Source organism: Notamacropus eugenii, chromosome 6 (assembly GCF_028372415.1).
Source record: "Notamacropus eugenii isolate mMacEug1 chromosome 6, mMacEug1.pri_v2, whole genome shotgun sequence".
In the NCBI taxonomy this organism is placed as follows: Eukaryota; Metazoa; Chordata; class Mammalia; order Diprotodontia; family Macropodidae; genus Notamacropus; species Notamacropus eugenii.
Genome location: NC_092877.1, coordinates 153180557 through 153206848, shown reverse-complemented (window position 1 = coordinate 153206848; position 26292 = coordinate 153180557). Strand labels below are relative to the sequence as shown.

The window sequence follows — 26292 nt, the reverse complement described above, 5'->3', positions numbered from 1 at the left end:
TGTGCAGGCCAGGAGAGGAGTAAATTCCTGTCCCTTGATTGTGCCACCTTGGAAGAACTGAGAACTTACAGGTCCCCAGAGTATATCCTCTTCTTGACAAAGGACTCAAAAGTCAAGTAACTGACTGAGAAAATGCCCCCAAAAGAGAAAAAAGTAAGATTATAGAAGTTTACTTTCTTGGTGAACAGGCATTTTCTTCCATCTTTTCAGATGAGGAAGAACAATGCATACTGTCAGAGGAAGTCAAGGCTTCTGCATCCAAAAGCTCCAAAATAAATATGCAATGGTCTCAGGCCATGGGAGAGTTCAAAAAGGATTTTGAAAATCAAGTAAGAGAGGTGGAGGAAAAATTGGGAAGAGAAATGAAAGCGATGCAAGAAAATCATGAAAAACTTGCCAGCAGCTTACTAAAGGAGACACAAAAAAATGCTGATGAAATGAACACTTTTAAAAATAGACTAACTCAATTGGCAAAAGAGGTCCAAAAAGCCAATGAGGAGCAGAATTAGTCAAATGGAAAAGGAGATTCAAAAGATCACTGAAAAAAATAGTTCTTTAAAAATTAGCATAGAGCAGATGGAAGCTAATGACTTTATGAGAAACCAAGAAATTACAAAACAAAACCAAAAGAATGAAAAATAGAAGATAATGTGAAATATCTCATTGGAAAAACAACTGACCTAGAAAATAGATTCAGGAGAGACAATTTAAAAATTATGGGACTACCTGAAAACCATGATCAAAAAAAGAGCCTAGACATCATCTTTTATGAAATTATCAAAGAAAACTGCCCTGATATTCTAGAACCAGAGGGCAAAATACGTATTGAAAGAATCCACTGATAACCTCCTGAAAGAGATCCGAAAAGACAAAAAAGAGAAAATTGTAGCCAAATTCCAGAGTTCCCCGGTCAAAGAGAAAATATTGCAGGCAGCTAGAAAGAAACAATTCGAGTATTGTGGAAATACAATCAGGATAACACAAGATCTAGCAGCTTCTACATTAAGGGATGGAAGGGCTTGGAATATGATATTCCAGAAATCAAAGGAACTAGGATTAAAACCAAGAATCACCTACCCAGCAAAACTGAGTATAATATTTCAGGGGAAAAAAATGATCATTCAATGAAACACAGGACTTTCAAGCATTCTTGAGGAAAAGATCAGAAATGAATAGAAAATTAGACTTTCAAATACAAGAATCAAGAGAAGCATGAAAAGGTAAACAAGAAAGAGAAATCATAAGGGACTTTCTAAAGTTGAACTGTTTACCTTCCTACATGGAAAGATCATATTTGTAACTCTTAAGACTTTTCTCAGTATTTGGGTAGTTGGGGGGATTATACACACACACACATACATATAAAGATATAGATATATATAGACAGAGAGCACAGGGTGAGTTGAATAAGAAGGGATGATATATAAAGATAAAATTAAAAGGTGAGAGAGGATTATATTCGGAGGAGAAAGGGAGAAATGGAATGTGGCAAATTATCTTTCATAAAAGAAACAAGCAAAAACTTTTTCAAGGAGGAGAAAGGGGAGGAGGTGAGAGGGAAAAAGTGAAACTTACTCTCTTCACATTTGGCTTAAGGAAGGAATAACATGCTCACTCAATTTGATATGAAAATCTATCTTACACTATAGGAAAGTAGGGGAGAAGGGGAAAAGTGGGGTAGGGGGATGATAGAAGGGAAGGCAAATGGGAGGAGGGAGTAATTAGAAGTAAATACTTTTGGGGTGGGACAAGGTCAAAAAAGAAAACAGAATAAATGAGGGGCAGAATAGGATGGAGGGAAATATAGTTAGTCTTACACAACATGACTATTAAGGAAGTCTTTTGTGAAACTGCACATATATTGCCTCTGTTGAATTACTTGCCTTCTCAGTGGGGATGCATGGGGAGGGAGGAAGAGAGGTTAGAACTCAAAGTTTTAGGAGCAAATGTTGAGAATTGTTTTGCATACAACTGGGAAATAAGAAATACAGGTAATGGAGTATAGAATCTATCTTGCCCTACAAGAAAAGAGAGGAGATGGGGATAAGGGAAAGGAGGGATGTGATAAAAGGGAGGGCATATTGAGGGAAGAGGTAATCAGAATGCAAGGTGTTATGGAGTGGGGGGAGGTGAGAGATGGGGAGAAAATCTGGAATTCAAAATTTTGTGGAAATGAACGTCGAAAACTAAAAATAAATATTATTTTTTTAATTTAAAAATGAAGCATGAACTAGACCATATAGAGTAGAAGCTTTTAAATTTTTGTGTGTCACAGAACCCCTCTGGCAGTCTGATGAAGCCTTATGGACACCCTTGCAGTATAATGTTTTAAAATACTTAAAATAAAATACATAAGATTGCAAAGGAAACAAATTGTTTTGAAATACAATACTATTTTTTTTTAAAAAGCTAACGGGCCCCAACAAAAATTGGATTTGAGGGGATGTCCATCAATTGTGAAAATGGTTGAACAAGTTGTTATATACAATTTTACTGGAATATTATTTTGCTGTAAGAAACGATGAGCAGGATGATTTCAGAAAGCCTACAAAAATTTACAACTGATGCAAAGTAAAATGTGCAGAACCGGGAGACCACTGTACACAGTAACTACAATATTGTGTATGTTGATGAATTGTAAATGACTTAGCTATTCTCAGCAATACAATGATCCAAGGCAATTCCAGAGGGCTCATGATGAAAAATTCTATCCATCCCAAGAGAAAGAACTGATGGAGTCTGGATGCAGATCAAAGCATACTATTTTTTTCACTTTCCTACTTTTTTCTCTTTTTTTTAATTTGAATTTCCCCCTACAAAATGACAAAAATGGAAAAACGTTTTACATGATTACACATATATAACTTGTGTCAGAAGGCTTACTGCCTCAGAGACGGAAAAGGGGAAGCAAGCAAGATAGAATTTGGAACTGAAAATGAAAAAAAGAAAGTTAAAATTGTATTTACATGTAATTGGGGAAAAATGAAATACTATTTAAAAAATAAAGTTAATGGGCCCCAGACAAAGAAACTGCTATAGATTATGGGGTACCACTGACTTTCTCTGAGCAAGAAGGATATACAAAAGTCATACTCTGATTCTCACTATGGCATGGAAGGCTATTTCAGTAAGCTCTGATAGCTTAAGGAATATGGTAATTTAGACTAGAGGCTTTTAAATTTTTGGCAAGTAATTTCTTCCTCCGTTAAATTTCTTGTGACACTTTCCCTGGATCTCCCCTTCGTACCTATCACACTTTTCCTTTTATCATTTTTGTATAATGTCTCCCTCCAAGTAAATTATAAGCCTCTTGAGAACAGGATTTTTGTCATAACTTTCAATATATCTCCCTGTACCTTTCATAGTACCGCTCGTAATTCAATGAGGATTTATTAAGCATTGTACTAAGAGCTGGAGATACACAGGGGAAAACAAATAGTGCATGCTCTGGAGGAGCTTGCATTCATTCGATCAAGGGAAAATAATGCATACAACATATGAAAACCTAAAATAATTACAAAGCAATTTGTAGGAAGAGGCACTAACAACTTGGGGAATTAGTCTTGTGTAGATGGCAACACTTACAATTAGATCTTAAAGGAAGCTACAGATTCCAAGAGGTAGAAGTGAGAAGGGACACAGTACAGTCTATGGGGAGATGATTAAGTGCTCATCAAATGCTTGCTAAATTTAAATCATGATAAAAGTGGTATAATGGAATGAGACAGACAAAAAAACTCCCAGATGACTCCAAGGTAGATTGGTGGAAGGTACCATGGATAAAAGGAGTTTGGAATAGCAACTAGATATGAAAAAATGATGAGTTCATTTTTAGATATGTTAAATTGAAATTATGAAAACCATTTAGAAGTAAGACCCAATGAAGAAATGAAGAGATCAAAGCTAGAGGTACAGATATAGAAGTCAAACATGGAGAGATGATCATTGAAGCTATGAGAATGCAAGACTTATCTAAGAGATGAAGTATATAAGATGAACAGGAGGTGAAGAATTAAGGCTAGTGCAGGTATCTCTTTTACTTGTATGTCCTCTTCCTCTTAAAACAAAACAAAACCTGTAAGGCAAAGCTTCACTTTATTTGCAGTCCACTGACTGCCAAAGGAAGAAATACAAAAAGTAAAAAAACAAAACTCACCCAAGATATACATTCATACTTTGAATAGTGTCTGGAAATGGCTTTCCATTCTCAATATCTGTAATCCCTGATCCTTTTAGGTTATCTTTCTGTTAAGAAATTCAAATATATGAACATTTCACAAAATCTATTTACAAAGGGGTTAATGACAATCAAACTCCATGAAAAGATGACTTGGTTATTAGCACACATTATATTATAATAGTGATAGAAATTACAAGATGTAGGCAGAACCCATTTCAATTTTTTTCTGTCATATCATCAAGTTCACTATAACACATTTATTTATTTTTTTATTATTATTTTTTAATGTTTAACAATCACTGCCATACAATTGAGATTTTATCCCCCCCACACCTACCCCCCACTACCCCCCTCCCTCCCCACGACTGCATACAATTCTGTATAGATTCTACATATACTTTCCTATTGAGTATATTTTCACTATAGTCATGCTATGTAGTCAGACTAAAATAAATGAAAGAAATCATATAACAAATCAAAACAAGATACACAAACACATACACATACACAAACATGATCTGCTACATTTTGTGAATGACTTCCATATTTCTTTCTCTGAGTGTGGAAGGCATTTTGCCTTGAGAACCACCTTTGGGATTTTTTTTTTTTAATATAAGAAGTTTTTGCGTTATTACAAAATTCCAAGTCTACCAGAAAAAACTCTCACACACTGTGGTCGTTGCTGTGCACAAAGTTCTCCTGGTTCTGCTCCTTTCACTCAGCATCAGGTCATATAAGTCCTTACAGGCCTCTCTGAAGTCTTCTTGTTCATCATTTCTTATGGCACAATAGTACTCCATTACATTCATATACCATAATTTATTCAGCCATTCCCCAACTGATGGACATCCCCTTGATTTCCAGTTTTTGGCAACTACATAGAGTGCTGCTATAAATATTTTTGTACATGTGGGACCCTTTTCCATTTTTATGATCTCTTGGGGATATAGTCCTAGTAGCGATATTGCTGGGTCAAAGGGTATGCACATTTTTGTAGCCCTTTGGGCATAGTTCCAAATTGCTCTCCAGAATGGTTGGATGCGCTCGCAGCTCCACCAACAATGAATTAGTGTTCCAACTCTCCCACATCCTCTCCAGCATTTATCATTTTCTTGTTCTGTCATGTTTGCCAATCTTATAGGTGTGATGTGGTACCTCAGAGTTGTTTTGATTTGCATCTCTCTAATCAATAGTGATTTAGAGCATTTTTTCATATGATTATAGATATCTTTAATTTCTTCCTCTGAAAATTGCCTGTTCATATCTTTTGACCATTTATTAATTGGGGAATGACTTGTATGATTATACATTTGGGTCAGTTCTCTATATATTCTAGAAATGAGGCCTTTATCCCCAAGCTTAGCTGTAATTCTTTCCCAATTTACTACATCCCTCCGGATTTTGGTTGCATTGGGTTTTGTTGTGCAAAAACTTCTCAGTTTAATGTAATCAAAGTTATCCATTTTGCATTTCATAATGCTTTCTATCTCTCCTTTAGTAAAGAATTCTTCCCTTCTCCATAGATCTGATAAATACACTATTCCTTGCTTTTCCAGTTTATTCATGGTATCAATCTTTATACCTAAATCATGTACCCATTTGGACTTTATTCTTGTGTATGGTGTCAGATATGGGTCTATGCCTAATTTCCACCACACTGTTATCCAGTTTTCCCAGCAATTTTTGTCAAACAATGAGTTCTTATCCCAGAAGCTGGGGTCCTTGGGTTTATCAAACAGGAGGTTGCTATATTCCTTGCCTACTGCATCTTGAGTGCCAAGTCTATTCCACTTGTCTACCTCTCTGTTTCTTAGCCAATACCAAGCGGTTTTGATAATTGCTGCTTTATAGTACAGTTTGAGGTCTGGTAGCGCTAGGCCACCTTCCCAAGCATTTCTTTTCATTAGTCCCTTTGATATTCTGGACCTTTTGTTTTTCCAAATGAATTTTGATATTATTTTATCCAGCTCTAGAAAATAATTGTCTGATAGTTTAATTGGTATGGCACTAAATAAGTATATTAATTTAGGTAGAATTGTCATTTTTATTAAATTAGCACGGCCTACCCATGAGCAACTAATGTTTTTACACTTACTTAAATCTGACTTTATTTGTGCAAAAAGTGTCTTGTAATTGTGTTCATATAATCCCTGGGTTTGTTTTGGCAGGTAGACTCCTAAGTATTTTATACTGTCTACCCTAGCTTTAAATGGGATTTCTTTTTCTATCTCTTGCTGTTGGACTTTGTTGCTAATATATAGGAACGCAGAAGATTTGTGTGGGTTTATTTTGTAACCTGCAACTTTGCCAAAGTTGTTTATTAATTCAAGTAATTTTTTACTTGACTATAACACATTTATTGAGGTATTCTGGTCAAGAATATGTTTTTCATTTCCTTTGTTGATATGGAAACAATAAATTCCCATATAACAAATTTTTAAGATCATGAATCTGAAAAAACCTCAGAGTTTCCCTAGATAAGTCTCTCATTTTACAGATAAAGAAAATGAGTCAGCTTAAGTGACATAGTCAAAGTTGTATAGGTAGCAAGTATCAAAGGTGAGATTTGAATCCTGAATCCTTGAAACCTGGAATTCGTATTCTTTCCCCTGAACCATGCTTTCTCTTATCTATAAGGCTTTATTCATTTAGTAGTAAATCCAATCTAACATTATGAAGGTATTTTAGTAAAGTCTTTTTTTCGGTCCAGTCTTGTGATTTTCTTGGCTTAGGGAAATTCTGATGCATATACTCCTTTCCAAGACATAGCTCAACAATCTATAACTTAGTTTTAGAGTTATCTGAAGGACCAAGAATTAAATGAAATGTCCATGACAACACAGTTAATATGCCTCTGAGGAAAAACTTGGACTCAGGTCTTCCTAGGTCAACCCACCATCCACCAAAAGAATCTAGCGTAGAGGAGAAAGCATTGGGATTAGGGTTGGGAAGACCTGGGTTTGATTCCTACTTCATCTACTTAGGAAATATATGGTCCTGGGAAAGTGATGTATCCTCTCTAAATCTCTTTTACCTTATCTATAAAGTGAACATGATAGCAGTTACCTCACTGGGTTGTTGTGAGCATCCAAATGAAATAATGTATGCAAAACAATTTGTAAACCTTAAAGCACTATATAAACATAGGCTGTTTTTAATTATCACTACACACCAAAACACCTAGTTTGTGACTGTTAATTAATATGGCTCAATAAGAATAATACAAGTTTGCCATTGCTGTTCAGTCATGTCTGATGCTTCCAGACTCCATTTGGTGCTTTCTTGGCACAGAAACCACTAGAGTGGTTTGCCATTTCCTTCTCCAACTCATTTTGCAGATGAAGAATTAAGGCAAACATAGTTAAGTGACTTACCTAGGGTCACACATCTGTGTGTAAAGTGTCTGTGACCAGATTTGAATTCAGGAAGATGAGTCTTCCTGATTGCATGCCCAGTGTTCTATCTACTGTACCAACTAGTTGCCTCTATTTGCAGCTACATAGCACTTTATGGCTCATAAAGCACTTTCCTTGTGAGGTAGATAGTATCAATCAATCTGATATCAATCAGTTAAGAAGCACTTATCATACACCAGGCACTTTGCTGCATGCTGGGAGCATGACACAGTAGAAAGAGTGATTGATTTAGTCTCTATACATATGGCAATGGGAGAAGGGAAGAAGACAGCGGATCTGAGGAAACTCAGAAAGACTTCATATAGAAAGTGGTGTTTAAGTTGAGTTTTGAAAGAAACTAAGATTTCTTTTTCTTCTCTTATTACTAAAGCTAACATATATAGCACAAAACTGAACAAAGGTGGTGATAATGGACATCCTTGTTGTCCATTGACTGGATCTTACTGGAAATGCATCGAGCTTATCCCTATTACATATAATGTTTGCTGATGGTTTTAGGTAGATGCTACTTATCATTTTAAGGAAAACTCCATTTATTCCTATGCTCTCTAGTGTTTTTAATAGGAATGAGTGTTGTGTTTTGTCAAAAGCTGTTTCTGTACCTATTAAGATACTCATATGATTTCTGTTAGTTTTGTTGATGTGGTCGATTATGCTGAGAGTTTTCTAATATTGAACCATCCCTGAATATCTAGTATAATTCCTACATTATCATAGTGTATTATCCTTGTGATAAGTTGTTGTAATCACTTTGCTAATATTTTATTTAAAACTTTTGCATTTATGTTCATCAAGGAAATTGGTCTATAATTTTCTTTCTCTGCTTTGGATCTTCCTGGTTTAGATATCAGTATCACATTTGTATCATAAAAAAATATGCTAGGACTGCTTTGCCTATTTTCCCAAATAGTTTATATACTACTGGAATTAATTGTTCTTTAAATGTTTGATAGAATTTACTTGTAAATCCATCTGGCCCTGGAGATTTTTTTCTTAGGGAGTTCATTGAGGGCTTGTTCAATTTTTTTTTTCTGAAACAGGGTTAAGTATTTTATTTCCTCTTCTGTTAATCTGGACAATTCACATTTTTGCAAATATTCATCCATTTCACTAAGATCATCAAATTTATTGGCATACAGTTGGACAAAATATCTTCTAATTATTGTTTCAATTTCTTCATCATTGGTGGGAATTCACCTTTTTCATTTTTGTTACTGGTAAGAAACTAAAATTTCTAATAACAATAACTGGCATTTAAAGAGAGCTCCAATATTTTGAGAAGTACTTTAAATATGCTGTCTCATCAGATCTTCACAACAATCCTGGAAGGTAGGTGTTGTTATTATTCTCATTTTACAGATGAGGAAACTAAGGCTGACAGAGGTTAAGTAACTTGCCCAAGATCACACAGGTAGTAAATGGCAGAGCTGGAATTTGAACCTCTGTTCCTGGGATCTAAATTCAGAATTTGTTTGAAGTCAGGTCTTCTGACTGGAAGTTCAGTAACTACTCTGTCTATCCACTATGCTACTTTGCCAGGTAAAGGGAAGAACATTCTAGGCAGAGGGGACAGCTGCTGCAAAGGCATGGTGAGGAATGGGGGGTGCACTGTTCTGCAGGAGAAGCAGTAAAAAAGCCCAGTTTGTCTGGACTAAAATATTATCTCTATTTTCGACACAGGGAAAGTGAGTGTTAGAAAGGTTAAGTATGCCCATGATCACACAGCTAGTAATTGCTGGAGGTTAAGATGTACACTCAAATTTCCGTACTCCCAGGTTCAATGGTCTTCCCACTACATTGTACTGTCTCCAAATAGTAAGTTGGAGACTTTCTCCCCACAATCTGTACTTTGGAAGTTGTTGATTTAGGGGTTTGTTTTTGCCTAAGAGAAAACAAATGAGCTATAAAAGCACTGCTGGCTCATCTTCACATATAATCAATACCAAAGTCCAATTCCATTGGAAACAAACAAAAAAAAGATCTGAGAAAGATATCAAAGAGCATAATTCTTAGGGCATAAAGCATGAAGTTTCTTCAGAAGGTCTAAAAAAGACATAGTTTTGTCTCTGTAAATGATGCTTAAAGTTCTAGCTGAGAAAAGAAGTAACCTATTTTTGAATCTCTGTTTCGAGTTCAACAAGTCAAATAAATAAAAAAAAATTAAAACTGTGTTTGCATTTTGCAAGTTTGAAATTCCACAGATCTTGAATTTCATTCCCGGAAACTAAGCTCAGTAAACACGATGAAAAGACTTCCTCGTTAAAGTAATAAGCAGAACTTGTGCAAATATTTGGGCTTTTCAACTAAAGTATAAAAAAAGGCAATTTCATGAATTTATTTTCCTCTTGGAATACAACGAATCACTGGAACTGAAAATGATGACAGGCTTAACAACACAAACAGCTGAGAGATATGTTGTGGCCCTTTTGTCTAGTCACAAAAATACAGACTTGGCTTCATATTCAAGGAAGGACTGGGATAGAATCAAATCTTTTTAAACATTTTTCCTCTGAATGAAGAAAATTGAGAAATTGAGGTACAGTGGATGTAGCTCTGGAAATAGGAAGACATGGTTCAAATTTGAGCTCAAAGACTTATTAGTGAGCAAGTCACTCAGATCTCTGCTTGTCTCTATTTCCTCATCTGTAAAATGAGTTATCATAGTACCTACCTCCCAGAGTTGTTGTGACAATCCAATGAGATAATATAAATAAAGTGTTCTGCAAACCTTGCCATATTAATTCCCTATTAATGATGATGATGATAAAGAATGCCTTCCTCAGGAAAGGAAAAAAATGCTGGATCACATGTGGCATTCTGTTACAATATATCCAAATCTTCAGTTGTTGAATAACGGTAATATTGTTAAAATATTTTTTATCTAGCACTGGGTATAAATGCATAGTTAATATTATCTAGCTCAGGTGACTTAATTCCAGATCTTGTAATTCTGAGATCAATAATACTCTAATTGTGTGATCATAGACAAGTCACATGCTTTCTGAGGTTCAGTTCCTCACTTGTCAAAAGGAGATTTTAACATTTGCTCTATTGCCTCAAAAATTTATTAAAAAAAAATACTTGTAGACCTTAAAAGACTACATAAATATGAGTTACTGTTATTGTAGTAGTAGTAGTAGTAGTAGTAGTGGTAGTAGTAGTAGTGGTAGTAGTGGTAATAGTAGTAGTAGTAGTGGTAGTAGTGGTAGTAGTGGTGTTAGTAGTAATAGTAGTAGTGGTAGTAGTAGTAGTAGTACTAGTAGTAGAATAACAGTAACTCATATTTATATAATCTCTCAAGGTTTGTATTTTTTTAAATAAACTTTTGAGGCAATAGGATAACTTAATAGAAAAGTAATTGAATAAAAAAAAGTTTAGCAACTTTTTGGATTTCAGTCTTCAGAACGTTTTTAAACACCAATAATTCCACTCAAGGAATACACATTTAGAACTAGAAATAACTTAGAAGCCATGTAATATATATTATAGATTTTATAGGTAAGGAAATAAAATCTCAGAGGGATACAAAGGATCATAGATTTAGAGTTTGAAGGGACCTTAGAGGCCACAGAGACCAACCTTCATTTTATAAGTGAGGAGACCAAGACACAGAGAAGTTATATGACTTATCCAGGGTCAAACAGTAAGGCCCAAAGGAATATAAACTTTGATCTCTGAAACTTAGCAAGGTATCTTGGGATTTATGAGCTAGATTTTTTTTTTTTATAGACCATGCCTTAAATCCAAATCTCTCTGGCTCTCATTGATTGGCCAACAATGGGTCCAGTTCAAGCCTCACTTGATCATTTTGATGTTTCTGATGGCTCGGTGTCAGTGTAAATAGAAATTTTTTCTGTTCTGGCCAGAAATCTTGAGGGTCTTCCCCTCCCAGATTGATTTTTTTTTGACTAGGTAAAAGAGGCCATTCTTTGCCTCATTTTTAACCTAACCTTACCTCAGACAACCTGAGAGCAGGGAAAAATCTTAAAAGGGCCAAGGCCTCCCACTGAATTGAGGCCCTCTCCAGTTCTCCTGATATATATCTTGTCACTGGACCCAAATGGCTCCAGAGGGGAGAGAGTCAGGAGGCTCTACCTCACTTAAATCCAAGTCATGACATCACCCATGTGATGTCACTGGTCTTTCTTGAGAATCAAGGACAAATAACAAGAGCCTGAAGAGGAATATGAATCCAGGTCCTTCAAACCTCAAGTCCAGACCAATGACATGCCCAAGATCACATGATAGTAAATGGCAGAGCCAAGTTTTAAGCCTCAGTCCTCTGGATCTAAATCCAATATTTGTTCCCACTGTATTACTCTACCTCCACTATAAACCAAAATAAATCAAACTTCTTTGCACCATAACTCCCACCTGTTTCTTGTGGTATATGTAATTTCACAAATTCACCTACCTTGCCCATTATGTCATCCCCAGTGACAACTGCTATTTTCAAATCCACGTTAGCTTCCTTTGCCACCTTGTGAAGAGCCTTAGCACAAGCAAGGGGATTGGTCCCACCAGCATTGCTAATAACACGAATGCCTGCAAAAGAGGACCAAGAATTCCTTTATTTAGCTGTTATTATGTGGTGGCTGATGAGTTTTCTGTCCTACATAATTTTTGCTACATTGTCCACCAATGGCTTCATATGTCTGTCAGTTTATAAGCTTCTTGTGGCCTGGGAGAGTTTACACATGATTCAGAGACCACAGTGACTGCCTCAGTGCAAGCACATATAAGGACCTCAATAATTACTTGCTAATTAATGACTAAAAGATACTTCAAGGAAAGGTAAAGAAAAGCCAGTTCCTGCAATTAGGAAAATTATTAACCACAAAAAGGAGAAAAAGTAAAAAAAAAAAAAACAAAAACAAAAACAAAAAAACCCCCAAAACCAGTAGACTAACATAAAAATAACATTTAGAAACTTTGTCAGTACCTTTTCAAAATTCTAATTTTTCCTGGGAAAATTTTTTTTAAAAAATTGTTTTTTCCCCTCGTGACTGTTTTTTAAAGGCATAGAATAGTTCCTCCTAGTGGTGAAAAGTGATATTGAAGAAAAAAACCGATCTAAGGACTCTGAAATGCATTCAGATAATCACAGAATCTCATTTGGAAGGGCCATAGAAGTCATCAGTTCCTAGTTGAACCTACATAGCAGCTCTCTCTCCAACAATCTACTGAAGAGGCAATGCAAGCTCTTCATGAATTTCTATGTTGATGTGGAGTCCAACATTTTCCAAGGCAACCTACTCCACTTTTGGCCAGTTTGACTTCTTAGGAACCTTTTTGTCAAGGCAAAATCTGCTTCTTATATACTTTCATAGAATGACAGAATTTCAGGATTAAAAAGAGTCCCTCAGCAGCCTTAAAGCCCAACCACTGTAATCTTAGAAGAATTCTCCCTACAACAATATCTAACAAGTGTGACCTCTAGCCTTTGATTGAAATTTTCCAGTAAGGATGAGCTTCTATCTAATTTTTTTTTTGACATCAAGCTGAAATTTGTAGCTTTGCATCTTCACCCACATTATGAAGAGGCTCCACACATAAATCCTGGGTGACTAGATCCCTACTTACTTTCTGGGTCAGTTCATTCACTATAACTTGTTCTTAGGTCTGGATTCCCAGAGATAGATAATCACCCCACAATTACACTACTATTGTCTCAGGGTGCTAGGGATGACCTTGTTGAAGGGAAATACAGTTTTCTTACTCATTATTTTAGCTTTAAGGCCTACACCAATGTTTTTCTATTTATACAAACCATCCATTTACAACTATGACAGATATTATGTGGTCAGCTGGGTCATAGAGTAAGTGGAAGAGAGAAAGGTCGGAAGGTAGGAAGGGACCATGTTATGAATATCCAAATTAACTACAAAGGAATCTATCTCTGCAGCCAGAGAAAGAACTGATAAATAGAAGTATGAATAGAATAATTTTACATATGTATACACACATATCCACATACATATTTGTATGAAGAAAAAAAGGAAAAAAATAAATTTACATGATAACTTTATTATATATGTAAAAGGAATAACAAATCATGCACAACAGACTTGTGATTTCATGTGCAATCGTCTTTTTTTAATTTTACTATCTTATGGAAATGCTTGTGTTATTTCGCAAATTAAAAAATAAAATAAATAAAAATTTATTAATCAATAATAAAAACAGACAAACTAAGATTTTGCGTTTAACCCTGGAGGTGAAAGGAAGGCACTAGTGTTTCTTGGGGTGTGTGTGTGTGTGTGTGTGTGTGTGTGTGTGTGTGTGTGTGTGTGTGAGAGAGAGAGAGAGAGAGAGAGAGAGAGAGAGACAGAGACAGAGAGAGAGAGAGAGAGAGAGAGAGAGAGAGAGAGACATAGAGACAGACAGAGACAGAGAAACAGAGAGAGACAGAGAGATGGTGATTTAGGAAGATTAACTTGACAGCTGAGTGGATGATGGACTGAAGTTGGGAGACACTTGAGGCAGGTAAGCCAACCACCAGGTTATTGCAATAGTCTAGGCATGAGGTGATGAGGGGCTGTACCAGAGTGGTGGCAGTGTGAGTGGAGATATGGTATGTATAGGAGAGATGTTATTTAGATAGAACAAGACTTGGCAATAGATTAGATATGTAGGGTGACTGTAAGTAAGGAGTTGATGATGGCACATGGGTCTGTGAGCTTGAGTAATTGCGATGACATGGTGCACTCAAAAATAATAAGAGAGTTTGGAAGAGGAGGTTTTGGGAGAAGAAAGATTTCAGTTTTAGAAATGTTGAGCCTAGATATCTACTGGACATACGGTTCAAGATATTCAATAGGCAGCTGTTGAAACAAGACTAGATTTCAGGAAAGATATTAAGGCTGATTAAATAGGTCACAGAATCATCTACACTGAGATGGTAATTGAACCCTAATGAGACCACCAACTGAGATTAGGCAAAGGACCAGATCTGGATAATTTTCAAGAACCTACTGATAAAAATTCCTTCCCAGAAACTAGCAGACTCCCAACACTCATATTGTCAGTTTCATAGCTTAAGGTGTTAAATGCTTTTATTTTTTCAGTCAGTCAGTCAGTCAGCAAGCATTTATTAAGTGCTGGCACTGTACTAAACTCAGAATATGAAAGGTGTCAAAAACAGACTCTAAAGAACTTATATTCTCATAGGAGAAGAAAGCATGTAAATAATTAGGCACACAGGAGACACATACCGAGAACATAGAAGGCAATCTAAGAGGGGAAAGCACTGATATCTGGATGACCAGTAAAGTCCTCCAGTAGAAAGTAGAATTTGACTTGCACCTCGAAGCAAGTGAGGGGAACTATAAGGTAGAGGGGAGGGGACAGAATATTACTCCAGGCATGGGGAAAGCAAATACAAAGGCAAAGAGAGAGGAGATAGAGGGTCTGTCATGTTCAAGGAATTGAGAGTAGGCTAATATAGTTAGATTTTAGCATGTATGGAGGGGAGTCAACTGTAAGAAGACTGGTAAGGTAAAAAGAAGTCAGCTTATTCATTCTTTACCAGTTAGGATTACTCTCCTCCCCATCTTGTCACCATGTTCTATCAGCCCTTGTGGGCCTCACATCAGCCTTTAGCTGCACCTAAAGAATCATGGCCCAACACCTATTAATCATGACCAAGCAAAAAGAATAACTAAACCAAGAGATTCTAGATTCAGAGAGGCAATGGACTTAACTCCACTACCTTGTAGACTGATAGGGCTATAGATTCAAGGAGAGGACCTGGTACCAATATACAATGTGCATTACTGAGTAAACATTATTCTATCAACCCTTAGCCTTAAGTGCTAGAGAGGCATTCTGGAAGACAATGTTATTTACCCAGTTCCATCATGATGGTGACATGCTAGAATAGGAGAGGACATGGATTACATCCTTCTAACCTAAAAGAACACTGCCTTGGAAAAGAAACTAAACCACTCTAGTTCTCCCCTTTTTAGTCTGCTCACCCCAACCTCCTCCATGCTGACTCTCCAGCCTTGGAATCCCTGCCATAAACTTCTTTTTCAGCTTCCGTTGAATCTTTTGGACATAGTTATCCTCTGATTTCTGACTTCATCTAGTCATAGCATCCTGTTTACTCTCTTGGATCAAGACTCAGATCATGCTCTCTTTCCCTAGGGAGGTTTCCCCTCTTCACAGTGTCAGCCCTTTCCTCCCAAGAGGCAGTAATTTCACAATTATAGGGATTTGGATACAACTCTGTGAGCTGACAGACTTTTTGTATACAACACTATTTTTGCAAAATCTGAATATGTTTGCTACATCTGTACTATTAACAATAAACCTTGAAGATTAAGTGATGAAACCTATTTTCAGCTAAAGGTAAGATGGTAAAACCTTTAAAATATTTTATTCATATATCTTCTCATTTTTTGAAATATTATTATCACTTTCCAATGCTACTGCCAAGATACATCCATAAGCCTATCCAGTAGAACCCTCCTTTATAATAAGGACAATAGAACCTTGAAATGAAAATGGAATTTCTTACAACAATACACTACTTTGCCAACAGAAAGTTTCCTAGGATGTTGTAATGATAACATCTACCCATCAACTATGAATACATCATTATGTCAATCATTTTCTTAAAAGAGACAACTCAAGATAGAGAAGACAATCTCATGAAATTTATTTTTTAAAATCTGAAGTATTTTTAAAATGAACACTGCTTGCCTACTCAAGGAAAAATTTTATTTTTCACTCAATTGGAAAAAGCTTACGTGAGGCAGAGGTATAAATGATAACTGTCTGTTTGCTTCCATCCTCTTTATGCTACTCTTATATGTATGTAGGGAAAGCTAAGGGGAAGGTACCTTAACCTGTAGGTTATCTCTAGTTCCTACAATAGCAGATGGGACATGAACCATACAAAAACCTCAAAGGAATCAGAAGCAGTAATTCCTGTTTAGCCAGTCATCATCATCATCATCACCACCATCATCAATATTTACCTCGGATCCAAGTTCCATTAGAGACATTTCTAGTATTAAAAGGAAAAGAAACACTTTCATTAAGCATATTTACATGTCCATATATATATATATATATACATACATATACATATATATATGTCTAATTTCCAAGTAATACTTGAAATGACATACCACTTTAAAAATGAATTTAAAATGCTTTACAAAATATGTACTTTTCAGATTACCTTTTTTGTGAATATCTTTAATATATGGAGCCATTGCAGCCTGCACAAAATCAGGAACATAACCCAAGTCCTAAAACATGAAAAAATAAATTACTTATTATAAGAATTGTCTGACATGAAGACTTATTATATTGTGTTTATTATATAAACACAGTGCAATAGACTGACCTCTTCAAGCTAATTTGTAAGGCTGCTTTAAACATGAAATAAAAGGCACTGTCAGAAATCAACTACTTACAAATTATCTATGTGAATCAACTTAAGTATCTTTTAGTGCTAATATAGTTCCGGAAAATCAGTTCAACTTGGAAGATGAAATCAACTGAAAAATAAGGATAATTGCCAAAAACAAAAATTAAATATATTTTACTTTCTAATCTCTATTTGAATATTTGAGTCCAAAACTGCAACAAAAGTGAAAGTCCTATATCATCTCCCATACTTAGGATTCTTGGCTAACTTTTAGCTAACAGCATAAAGGACTTGGGCCAGATAAATTCAGTCAGTCGGTCAGCCAATGAACATTTATCAAGCAATTATTATGTGCTTCACACTGGGCTAAGTGCAGAGCATACAAAGAAAAGGAAAAATACTTTCTCTCCCCTAACAGAGGTCACATTCTGATGGAGAAAAGTTTATGCAAATGTCTATGTACATATAAGACATATACAGTGTAAAGGAAAGGTTATTTCAGAAAGGAAGCATTGGCAGAAGGGGGATTAGAGATGGGACTGGAAAAGGTCTCTCTCCTGCAGAAAGTAAGACTTGATCTGAGTTTTGAAGGAAGCTAGGGAAGATGGGCGTCTGAGGTAAGGAAGGAAAGCATTCCAAGCATGGGACACAGCCAATGCAGATTCTTGGAGCTGGAAGATGGAGTGTCCTGAGTGAAGAACACAAGTAGGCCAATGTATCTGGATCATAAAGTGCATGGAGGTGAGTAAAGTGTAAGAAGCTGGAAACATAGAAATGTGTGAGGGGCTTTAAGTGCCAAATAGGATTTTGCATTTGACCCTAGTGCTAATAGGGAGCTCCTGAAGTTTATTGGGTGTGTGTATGTGGTGGGGGTGAAGGGGAGAAATGACATGCCCAGAAAAATTACTTTAGGCAAATCAATTAAAAGGCTACTACTGTGCTAGTCCAAGTAAGAGGTGATGAGGTACTATGGAGAGAAAGTGGATAGAAAGGACAGAAAGGGATGCATGAGATACATGAAGGCAGAAATGGCAAGATTTGACATTAGATATAGGATGAAAACAAATGAGGAGTCAAGGATGACAGCAATGTTGTAAGCCTGGGTGACTAGGAGGAGGATGATTTACTCCACAGTCACAGGAAGGTTGGAAAGAAAGGAGGAATTGGAGAGACAGAGAGCTGTTTTCTGGATGACTGAATTACAGATGTCTACAGGCTATCCAATTTGAAATGTCCAGAATACATCTGGTAATGTAGGCCTCATACTCAGAAGACAGAGTAGGACTGGATCTATAGCTCTCTATAAGGATGGCAGATAAATCAGAGTGCGGGAGGATAAGAGAAAGGACACAAAGATATTTAAAATGTTGACCTAACTTTATGAAACAGATTGATTTTAAACCATATAATCTTTAGGACTCCTAATGAAAGGATTCCTACAATTAGTGAATTCACCCCTTAACTAATCTGCTTCATAATATGAAGCCAATATGGATATCTGAATACTGGCCTGTCTTAAAACAAGGACTGTATTTCCCATTTCCCCCCTGAATTTTCTCTTATATGTCATCCTTTGCAGAACTTTGGGTGGTTATGAACTGAATTACAGTAATAATTAACTTACTGGTGATTTGGCCTTTGCAGCAGTTAGAAGACACATAGTTATCTCTGAGAGATAATCAAAAACCAAAAAATCCAGCTTTCCCTTATGCAGCAGCTGAGGTACTAGAAGAAGAACAAGTTTAATTTACAAAAACATTTATGCTTAACATAATTTAATATAACATAACTTAAACATTTACGCATTGACAAAAAATTACTGGGTCACACCGTTAGGATAGATCTGAGGCAGGACTGAACTCACATTTTCCTGACTCCAAATCCAGCACTCTTGTCTACTGACTCATCTAGCTGCCTTTTGAGATTTAAATTATTTTTTTAAAATTATGTATTAGTCATTTACAAAGAGCAGGGAGCCACCTTATAAGAAAATCTTTGCTCTCACAGAACTTCCATTTCATTAGGTTTTGACACATACACAAATAACTACTAAATAATCCATGAAAAAGGCTGAGAAGTGGTGCAAAAATTCTGTACAAACTCTGTAGATAGAAAGATTATCTCCATTGCTAACTGGAGAAGGATACAGAAAGACTTCATACACGATGTCTTCGAGGTCAGCCTTATGGCATATGTAGGATTTCAACAGGCAGAAAACTAATGCATTTCATCCAAGTTGCAAATATGTATCACTGAGATTTCAATTTTATTTATGTGATATGACTACAAGAAATCTTGGCTACTTGAGGATGAATAGTTTCAAATATTTATACTTCCCAAGTCAGCAACATAGTACAAAGGGACTTTGTTGTTTTACTCTTGATATTTTGTATTTAGGGCACTGTGGTTTTTCCAGTATTAAGCCAATAAAAATGAATCAAGGTACTGGAATGAAAAGCAAATGATAGTCTCAGAGTAAATAGGAGGATCTCTATTATTAGTGCAATTGTACTTGGGGGTCCCCATCTTACCTCCTCCCCTCTCCTGCCACCATTTAATCTGGCTAGAACACAACTGGTGAGCATAAATGCAGCTCCAGGGACATGTGTGAGAGCTCTGAAAGGACTTGTGCTGTGAGATGACCAAGCAATCTCCTTACTGATCACTGGGCAGGGAGAGAAGCCCACTTGGTAGATTTTAAAGGGAGAGATAGCTTCCACTCTTTATCCCTTCTTCCTTTTTAAAAAATATTTTATTTTTCCATGTAAAAATAATTTTTAACATTTGTTGTTTTTTGTTTTGAGTTCCAAATTCAATCCCTCCCTTCCTCCTCTCCCCCCCCCGAGACAGTAAGCGATTTGATATAGGTTATACATGTGCAGTCACGTACAGTATTTCCATATTAGTCATTTTGTGCTAGAAGGCTCAAGAAGGAAGGAAGGAAGGAAGGAAGGAAGGAAGGAAGGAAGGAAGGAAGGAAGGAAGGAAGGAAGGAAGGAAGGAAGGAAGGAAGGAAGGAAGGAAAGAAGGAAGAGGGAGAGAAAAAATAGCATGCTTCAGTGTTTATTCAGACAATATCAATTCTTTCTCTGGAGGCAGATATTATGTTTCATAGTGAGTCCTTTGGGATTATCTTGGATCACTGTATTGCTAAGAATAGCTAAGTCATTCACAATTCTGCATCGTACAATATTACTGTTATTGTGTACAATGTTTTCCTGGTTCTGCTCACTTCACATTGTATCACTTCATGTAAGTCTTTCCAGATTTTTCTAACATCATCCTGCTTGTTATTTCTTATAGCACAATAATATTTCATTACAATCATATCAACTTTTTCAGCCCTTCCCCAATTGATGGCATTCCCTCAATTTCTAATTCTTAGCCACCACAAAAAAAAAAAGAGCTACTATAAATATTTTTGTACGAATAGGTTCCCTCTCACTTTAAAGAAAACAATCTCTTTGGGATACAGACTTAGTAGTAGCATTGCCGGATCAAAGGGTGTGCATGGTTTTATAGCCCCTTTGGGCATAGTTTCAAATTGCTCTTCAGAATGGTTAGATCAGTTTACAGCTCCACCAATAATACATTAGTGTCCAAGTTGTCCCACTTCCCCTCCAACATTATCATCCTTTTTTGTCACATTAGTTAATCTGATAGCTGGGAGGTAGTACCTCAGAGTTGTTTTAATTTGCATTTCTCTAATCAATAGTGATTTAGAGCATTTTTTTATCCCTTCTTTTCTCTCTAGAGTATATAGGGGCTCCGAGGCTGTCTCAGACTTTCTATAAGAGGTGGAGGGGTGCCTCTTTCCTCTAACCCTGTCATCTATGGCAGCTTCTTGTGCATAGCAGCTAGAGCATGTGCCATCTAGAAAAGCCTGACCCTGAGCATGGGACATAGGCTCCTAGCTGCCTCTTCTACTTCGAATTTCTTTCTCTGAGCATAGGTTGAGCATGACAGAAATGTTTCAGAAGTGGCTGCTTTTGGAGTTTAGGGAGTTACAGGATTTGTTAGTTAACACTTGCAATACTGCAGGTGGTAACCCCTAGAGTTAAAACAATGCTTCTTATAGGAAAAGATGACTTCTGAAAGGAAGATGAGCTCAAGCCCTGGCTTGGTTTGCTAGAAGACATAGACCTTGAAGGAGATGTCTAGGTAGTCTAGAGCAAAGGTGAGGTGCCTATTCAAGAGTCTCATTAAATGTTCTGCTTTTAAGTATAAACTCTCTGGGAAAATGCAATGTGAGTTATGGGTTGTGTATCATGTTTTTAGTCTATGTCAATTTACGTATATGAGTCTTCTATATTCTAAGCTTTTCTTTTATTTGGAGGAAATAAATAGCTACTTTAAACATGATCTAATAATGTATATGGAAAACCTTTCTGGAAGGGCTTCAAATCTCTTTTGAGGAGACTCTAGACATGAACCAAACATTGTCATCACCATTATCATCATTTAAATAGCCCTTTAAGGTTTTCTAAGCACTTTACCAATATTTCATTTGATCCTTGCAAGAAACCTGGAAAGTGCTTTTATTATCTCTTGTTATAGATAAGAAAACTAAAGCAGAGAGAGAATAAGTGACTTGGCCAAAGTCACATAGCTAAGAATTGTCTAAGGATAGATTTGAACTCAGATCTTTCTAACTCCAGGTCCATTACTCTCATCCACTAAGCCACTTAGCTGTGTTTTAAGATTTAAATTATTTTTACTAGGGTTCATGAGGCAGGGCATAAAGATCTAGAGATAATAAGGAAAAGAGCCTGACCCCTCTGTTTAAGGGTCACAGGCTTGAACCCAAAGTCAGAACTGGTGCCTTTTAGTGGGAGAGGGCATTCCAAGCTCTACCCCCCAAGACACAGCAAGTCCTTATAATATTTATGAATTTCCCTATTCACAGAATAATAAAAATAGATTTTCTGAAGGAAGCAATGCCTCTGAAAACTCAAACTTTATGGTACCAATATAAGATAACATATTTAACTAACTCACAGGCTGTGAATTTTAATTTTTCATTCAATTCAACTCAACAGGTTTATTAAATACCTACTACGTGCAAAGCATTGTGCCAGGCACTTGAATTTACAAAGACAAAACCCAAAATAATCCCTACCCTCAAAAACTAACATATCCCATTGCTGGGGATACAACATACACACAGGTAAATAAGTGTACAGTATAAAGCAACTAAGACAAAGCGGTTTTATGAAAGAGATTAAGCTACCAAGTGGAGGACCCTCCTTGTGAAGGAGATGGGATCTGAACAGGGCTTGGAAGGTAGAAGTGAGGAGTATACAGATTCTATGTATATTCCTATACAAAAGCATGTGGGTGGGAGAAGAAAGTTACATATGATGAAGACGGTAGTTCAATTGGAAAGTGGATTGGTGTCGTAGCTACAGATATATTGCTACCTACACACTTATCGTTGATATGATAACTTGATAACATAAGAGGGTAGGGTAAACTCACAAAGTTTCCTGTTTGTCTTCTCTTTCTCAATCTGACATGACTGGTTTTCTGCTAGATTACTCAATTTTTTCTTTTAAATTGCATTCAATGGCAGTACTGAAAGAACAAAGTCTGAAAGTTGTTTTTTTTTTTTTTTAAAGATTACACCCCACCAAATTGTCATGAGATTAATTTCAAAATAGGTTCCCTTAATTTCTCCTTCATCTCATCACTTGTGCAATACTGGATTTTTAAAATACATTTTGATAGTAATCTGGTTAGATTTCTTAAGCTACAAAACTTTAATTAGCTTCAAATATATTTTATAATGATAGAAAAATCCAGTACCTATTATTAAATGTTTTGATTATATTAATTACAAACGTTAAAAAACCCTGGATATCCATTACATATCAAAGTCTTCTGTAAAAACAGATGATCAAATACAGAGTTCATTGTATTCTATTAATATTGCAACAATTTTCACACGATTTTCTTTTTTCCATGCATGAATTTCAGTTCACTGCTATGGCAATTGGAGACTCTATTGACCATAACATGTGGACATAACTATAACTTGGTTTATCAAATAACATCATAAACAACCAAAATATATGAAGAAAAATCCTGTTTTAAATTTAAACATAGGATTCTGTGGGTAGATAAATATGTGCTCTTTCCTCCAGGAGATTTTGGAATGTTAGGACAGCTGGCACTCAGCTGTGATTTCACATTAGTATTTTACGAAACTTTGTCCACCAGCCTGTAATAAAAGCAATCCCTTTAGCTGTACTGAGAACAGAAACTTTTCATCTGAGATGTACAGGGAGGACAATTTTGATTTGGGATTTTATCCCAACATGGTTAATAAAAGGTGCCAACTAAATGGAGCTCTTAGTCCCACAAACTCAGGAAGGGTACAATGAGTGGATCTGTCAAAGATCGTGGGAACAGTGGGAAAATGCATTGAAAACAGAAGAGAGGAGACATCAGAAAAATCAGAACAAAGACAACTTTGTGACTGATGGATCACTCAAACGTTCACCATATGCTGATCCCTACCAGAGGCAATTCAAAAATAAAGAGGTTTAAACTATACTGCTAATTAAGGAGGATATACTTGTATTTTTAAGTGTATCAAATTATAAAAGATTTTTATTTTTTCCACTAAAGAATGTTTTAATTGTCCTGAAGCTGAATGAAAAAGATCAAAATTAAACTTAAAGGAAATACATTTGGACCAAATGATTTCTTAGTCAACCATGAAAAGACTTCAAACAGAAAACAAAGGTCCTCTATCCTCGTAACGCATTAGTCTTCACCCTTTACTTAGGCCTATGACAGGTGAAGCACCCAGGACCCAGGCATGAGATCCAGCCATGGGGGCCAGAAAATTGTGCCAGAGACTTTGTCTCCACGTTGTGGTCCCTACTCCAGTTTCTGGAAGGTTATGCCAAAAATATTAAAAGCTTTAGAAAATATTCAAGTACTGAACCAGTGACTGAGTTTGAAAACCAGTCTATGCAGGGGATGATCACTAGAATTTTGATCACTTGGTGATCAATTTTTTTGGATGCTCCAATAGATTAAAAACATGACACTTCAACAGTCTTGTGCAGCCCTTTTTCTGTTTCCAAAGTGGCAGAAAAGGGCACCAAGAATGACATACTTCTTAGATTTTCTACAAACATCAAAATAATTGTTGACATTCTTAATGTGTGATCTTCATCCAGTAATCAAGAGATTGACAAGTCACTGGATAAATTTAACAACATCCAAAATGATATCCTCATTTAAAATGAAACCAGAAAGTGTTAAAAAATGTTTAATAGGAAATTGCTTCACTAGTTCCCCTCAGAGAAGAAAATAAAGGAATTAGTTGAGTTGGTTTGACCACAAGACCAAAGGCAAGGAAAAAACATCATTTCATCCACTTACTATCTGTAAGACCTTGGTCAAGTCACTTAATTTTCTCTGGATCTCAATGATCTCATCTGTAAAATGAAGGGATTGGATTAGATGTGGAGTCCTGAGATTTCTTACAATTCTAATGCTTTGATCTGATGATTGCACTTCTGCATTCATGAGTATAAGCAACAGATTACTGGTAAGATAATTTGTAGTTTATATGCTAAAATATGTTACAGAGGATAAATGATCCTCTATGTAGAACTGCATATATATTATATATATTATACGTGCATATTTACATACAATATATTATATACAATATTCTATATAATAATTATATATACATATATACATACACACATATAGAAAGGTAGGTAGATAGATAGATAGACAGACAGACAGATAGATAGATGCAGAGTAACTTAAGCAGATCCAAAAAAATAATATGTACAAAAACTACAGTAAGGTAAATAGAAACACTAAACATTAACAATCCAAAGTGAATGCTGCATTTTAAAAACTTTATTATTCTTGAGGTTTTTTGGTCTGTGGTCTGTTTGGTCTGTTTTCTTTTGTAGCATGGCTAATATTGAAACATTTTGTATGACTGCACATATGTAATGTATGTCTAATTGCTTGCCTTTACAAGACAGGCGTGAAGAGGGAAGGAGAGAATTTGGAACTCAAAATTTTAAAAATTGAATGTCAAAAAATTGTGTTTACATGTAATTGAGAAAAAATAAAATAAAAAATTTAAAAAGTGAATGCTGCAAAATTATAAAAGAACAAGCATGCTCTGAAAGGAGAAAAACTCTCTTACTTTCCTCCACCTTTTGCAGAGGTGGGAGGCCCATAAGTACATAAGACTTCACATATTTTCACACTTTTTCAATGTATTCATCAGTTATTTTTCTTCTTTTTATTTTATTTAAAAATACTATTGTTAAATAAGATAGCTTTCTGGGAAGAAAAATGAAGTGGAAGAATACTGGGGAGAACTATGATGATGCAAAAAAATACCTAAAACTTTAAAAAAAAAAAACTATTATGATTCTGTGGCAGATGTGTCAAAAACAAAATGACAGACTCACTTAAGGTGTTTGCTGGTGTTTGGGGGTCATGTAAGGCAGAAAACAAGGAAAAACACTATCAACCAAGAGAGAAGGATTCTAGAGATAAATGAAAAGAGGGATTCAGGAGAAAGAACTTTTTGATCAAGAGATTCTATAAGCCTTCGTGCACCATGAGGATCTGATGAACGTTTAGCTTAGAGAAAGCTTAGGGTAGACATGATATTTATCTTCAAAGCAGGCAGTGCAGGCCATGAAAACCATACTCCATGTGGAGTTAGGGTCTGGGTTCAAATCCTGGCTCTGCCATTTCTGCCTGTGTATTCTGGGATAAGTAATCTCACTTCTCTGAGTTTTAGGGTTTTTTTTCCCTAATTGCTAAAATGAGGAGGTTGAACTATATGACTTCCAGGGTCTTTCCTGCTCTAAGTCTACAATCCTAAATATTTGGAGGTTTCCATGGAAATGCTATTTCTGCCCTTTCTTCACAGTACAAAGGATTTTGCTTTATAAAACTGAAAAGGGACATCTTCAATGAGGCTGTGTAAAAGCAAGCACCCTGACACATCCAGGATGGCCTGCTGACACAGGTTCTGTGATATGCTTTTCTAAAAGGATAGGCAACTTTTGAGGAGTCAAGTACATATATCATTCACTTAGTTCAGGGGAAAATGTCAGCATCCTCAACTTACGAGAAAATACAAACAGGGAGATAAAGATCAAAAGACAGGGCTTCCAGCTGCCTGACCATAAGCAATACACACATCACAAATCAACAGACAAAACCAACTGTCTGATCATACATACACAGTCATCAGAGAGGGAAGCATCACTATCTGGGTTTTCAAAGCCAAGGGGCTCCTTATTGGCTTCCTA

At 36.0% G+C, this 26292-nt stretch overlaps 1 protein-coding gene across 4 annotated transcripts in view; it reads right to left on the bottom strand.

Annotated features, from left to right (window-relative positions):
- The window catches only part of LOC140511973 (uncharacterized), a 146657-nt gene that overhangs the window by 113419 nt on the left and 6946 nt on the right, over positions 1-26292 (bottom strand). For 3 of the 4 annotated variants that reach the window (XR_011969737.1, XM_072621315.1, XM_072621314.1), the window contains exons 2-5: positions 18603-18703; positions 16787-16856; positions 12011-12141; positions 4157-4245 (exon numbers count right to left, since the gene is read on the bottom strand). Coding sequence is in view for 3 of the 4 variants with exons in the window: in XM_072621315.1 (XP_072477416.1) it covers positions 4157-4245; positions 12011-12141; positions 16787-16856; positions 18603-18703 (391 nt within the window). In the remaining variant the exon portion in view is untranslated. The remainder of the gene's footprint in view (positions 1-4156; positions 4246-12010; positions 12142-16786; positions 16857-18602; positions 18704-26292) is intronic. The other variant, XM_072621316.1, reaches the window with a different exon arrangement.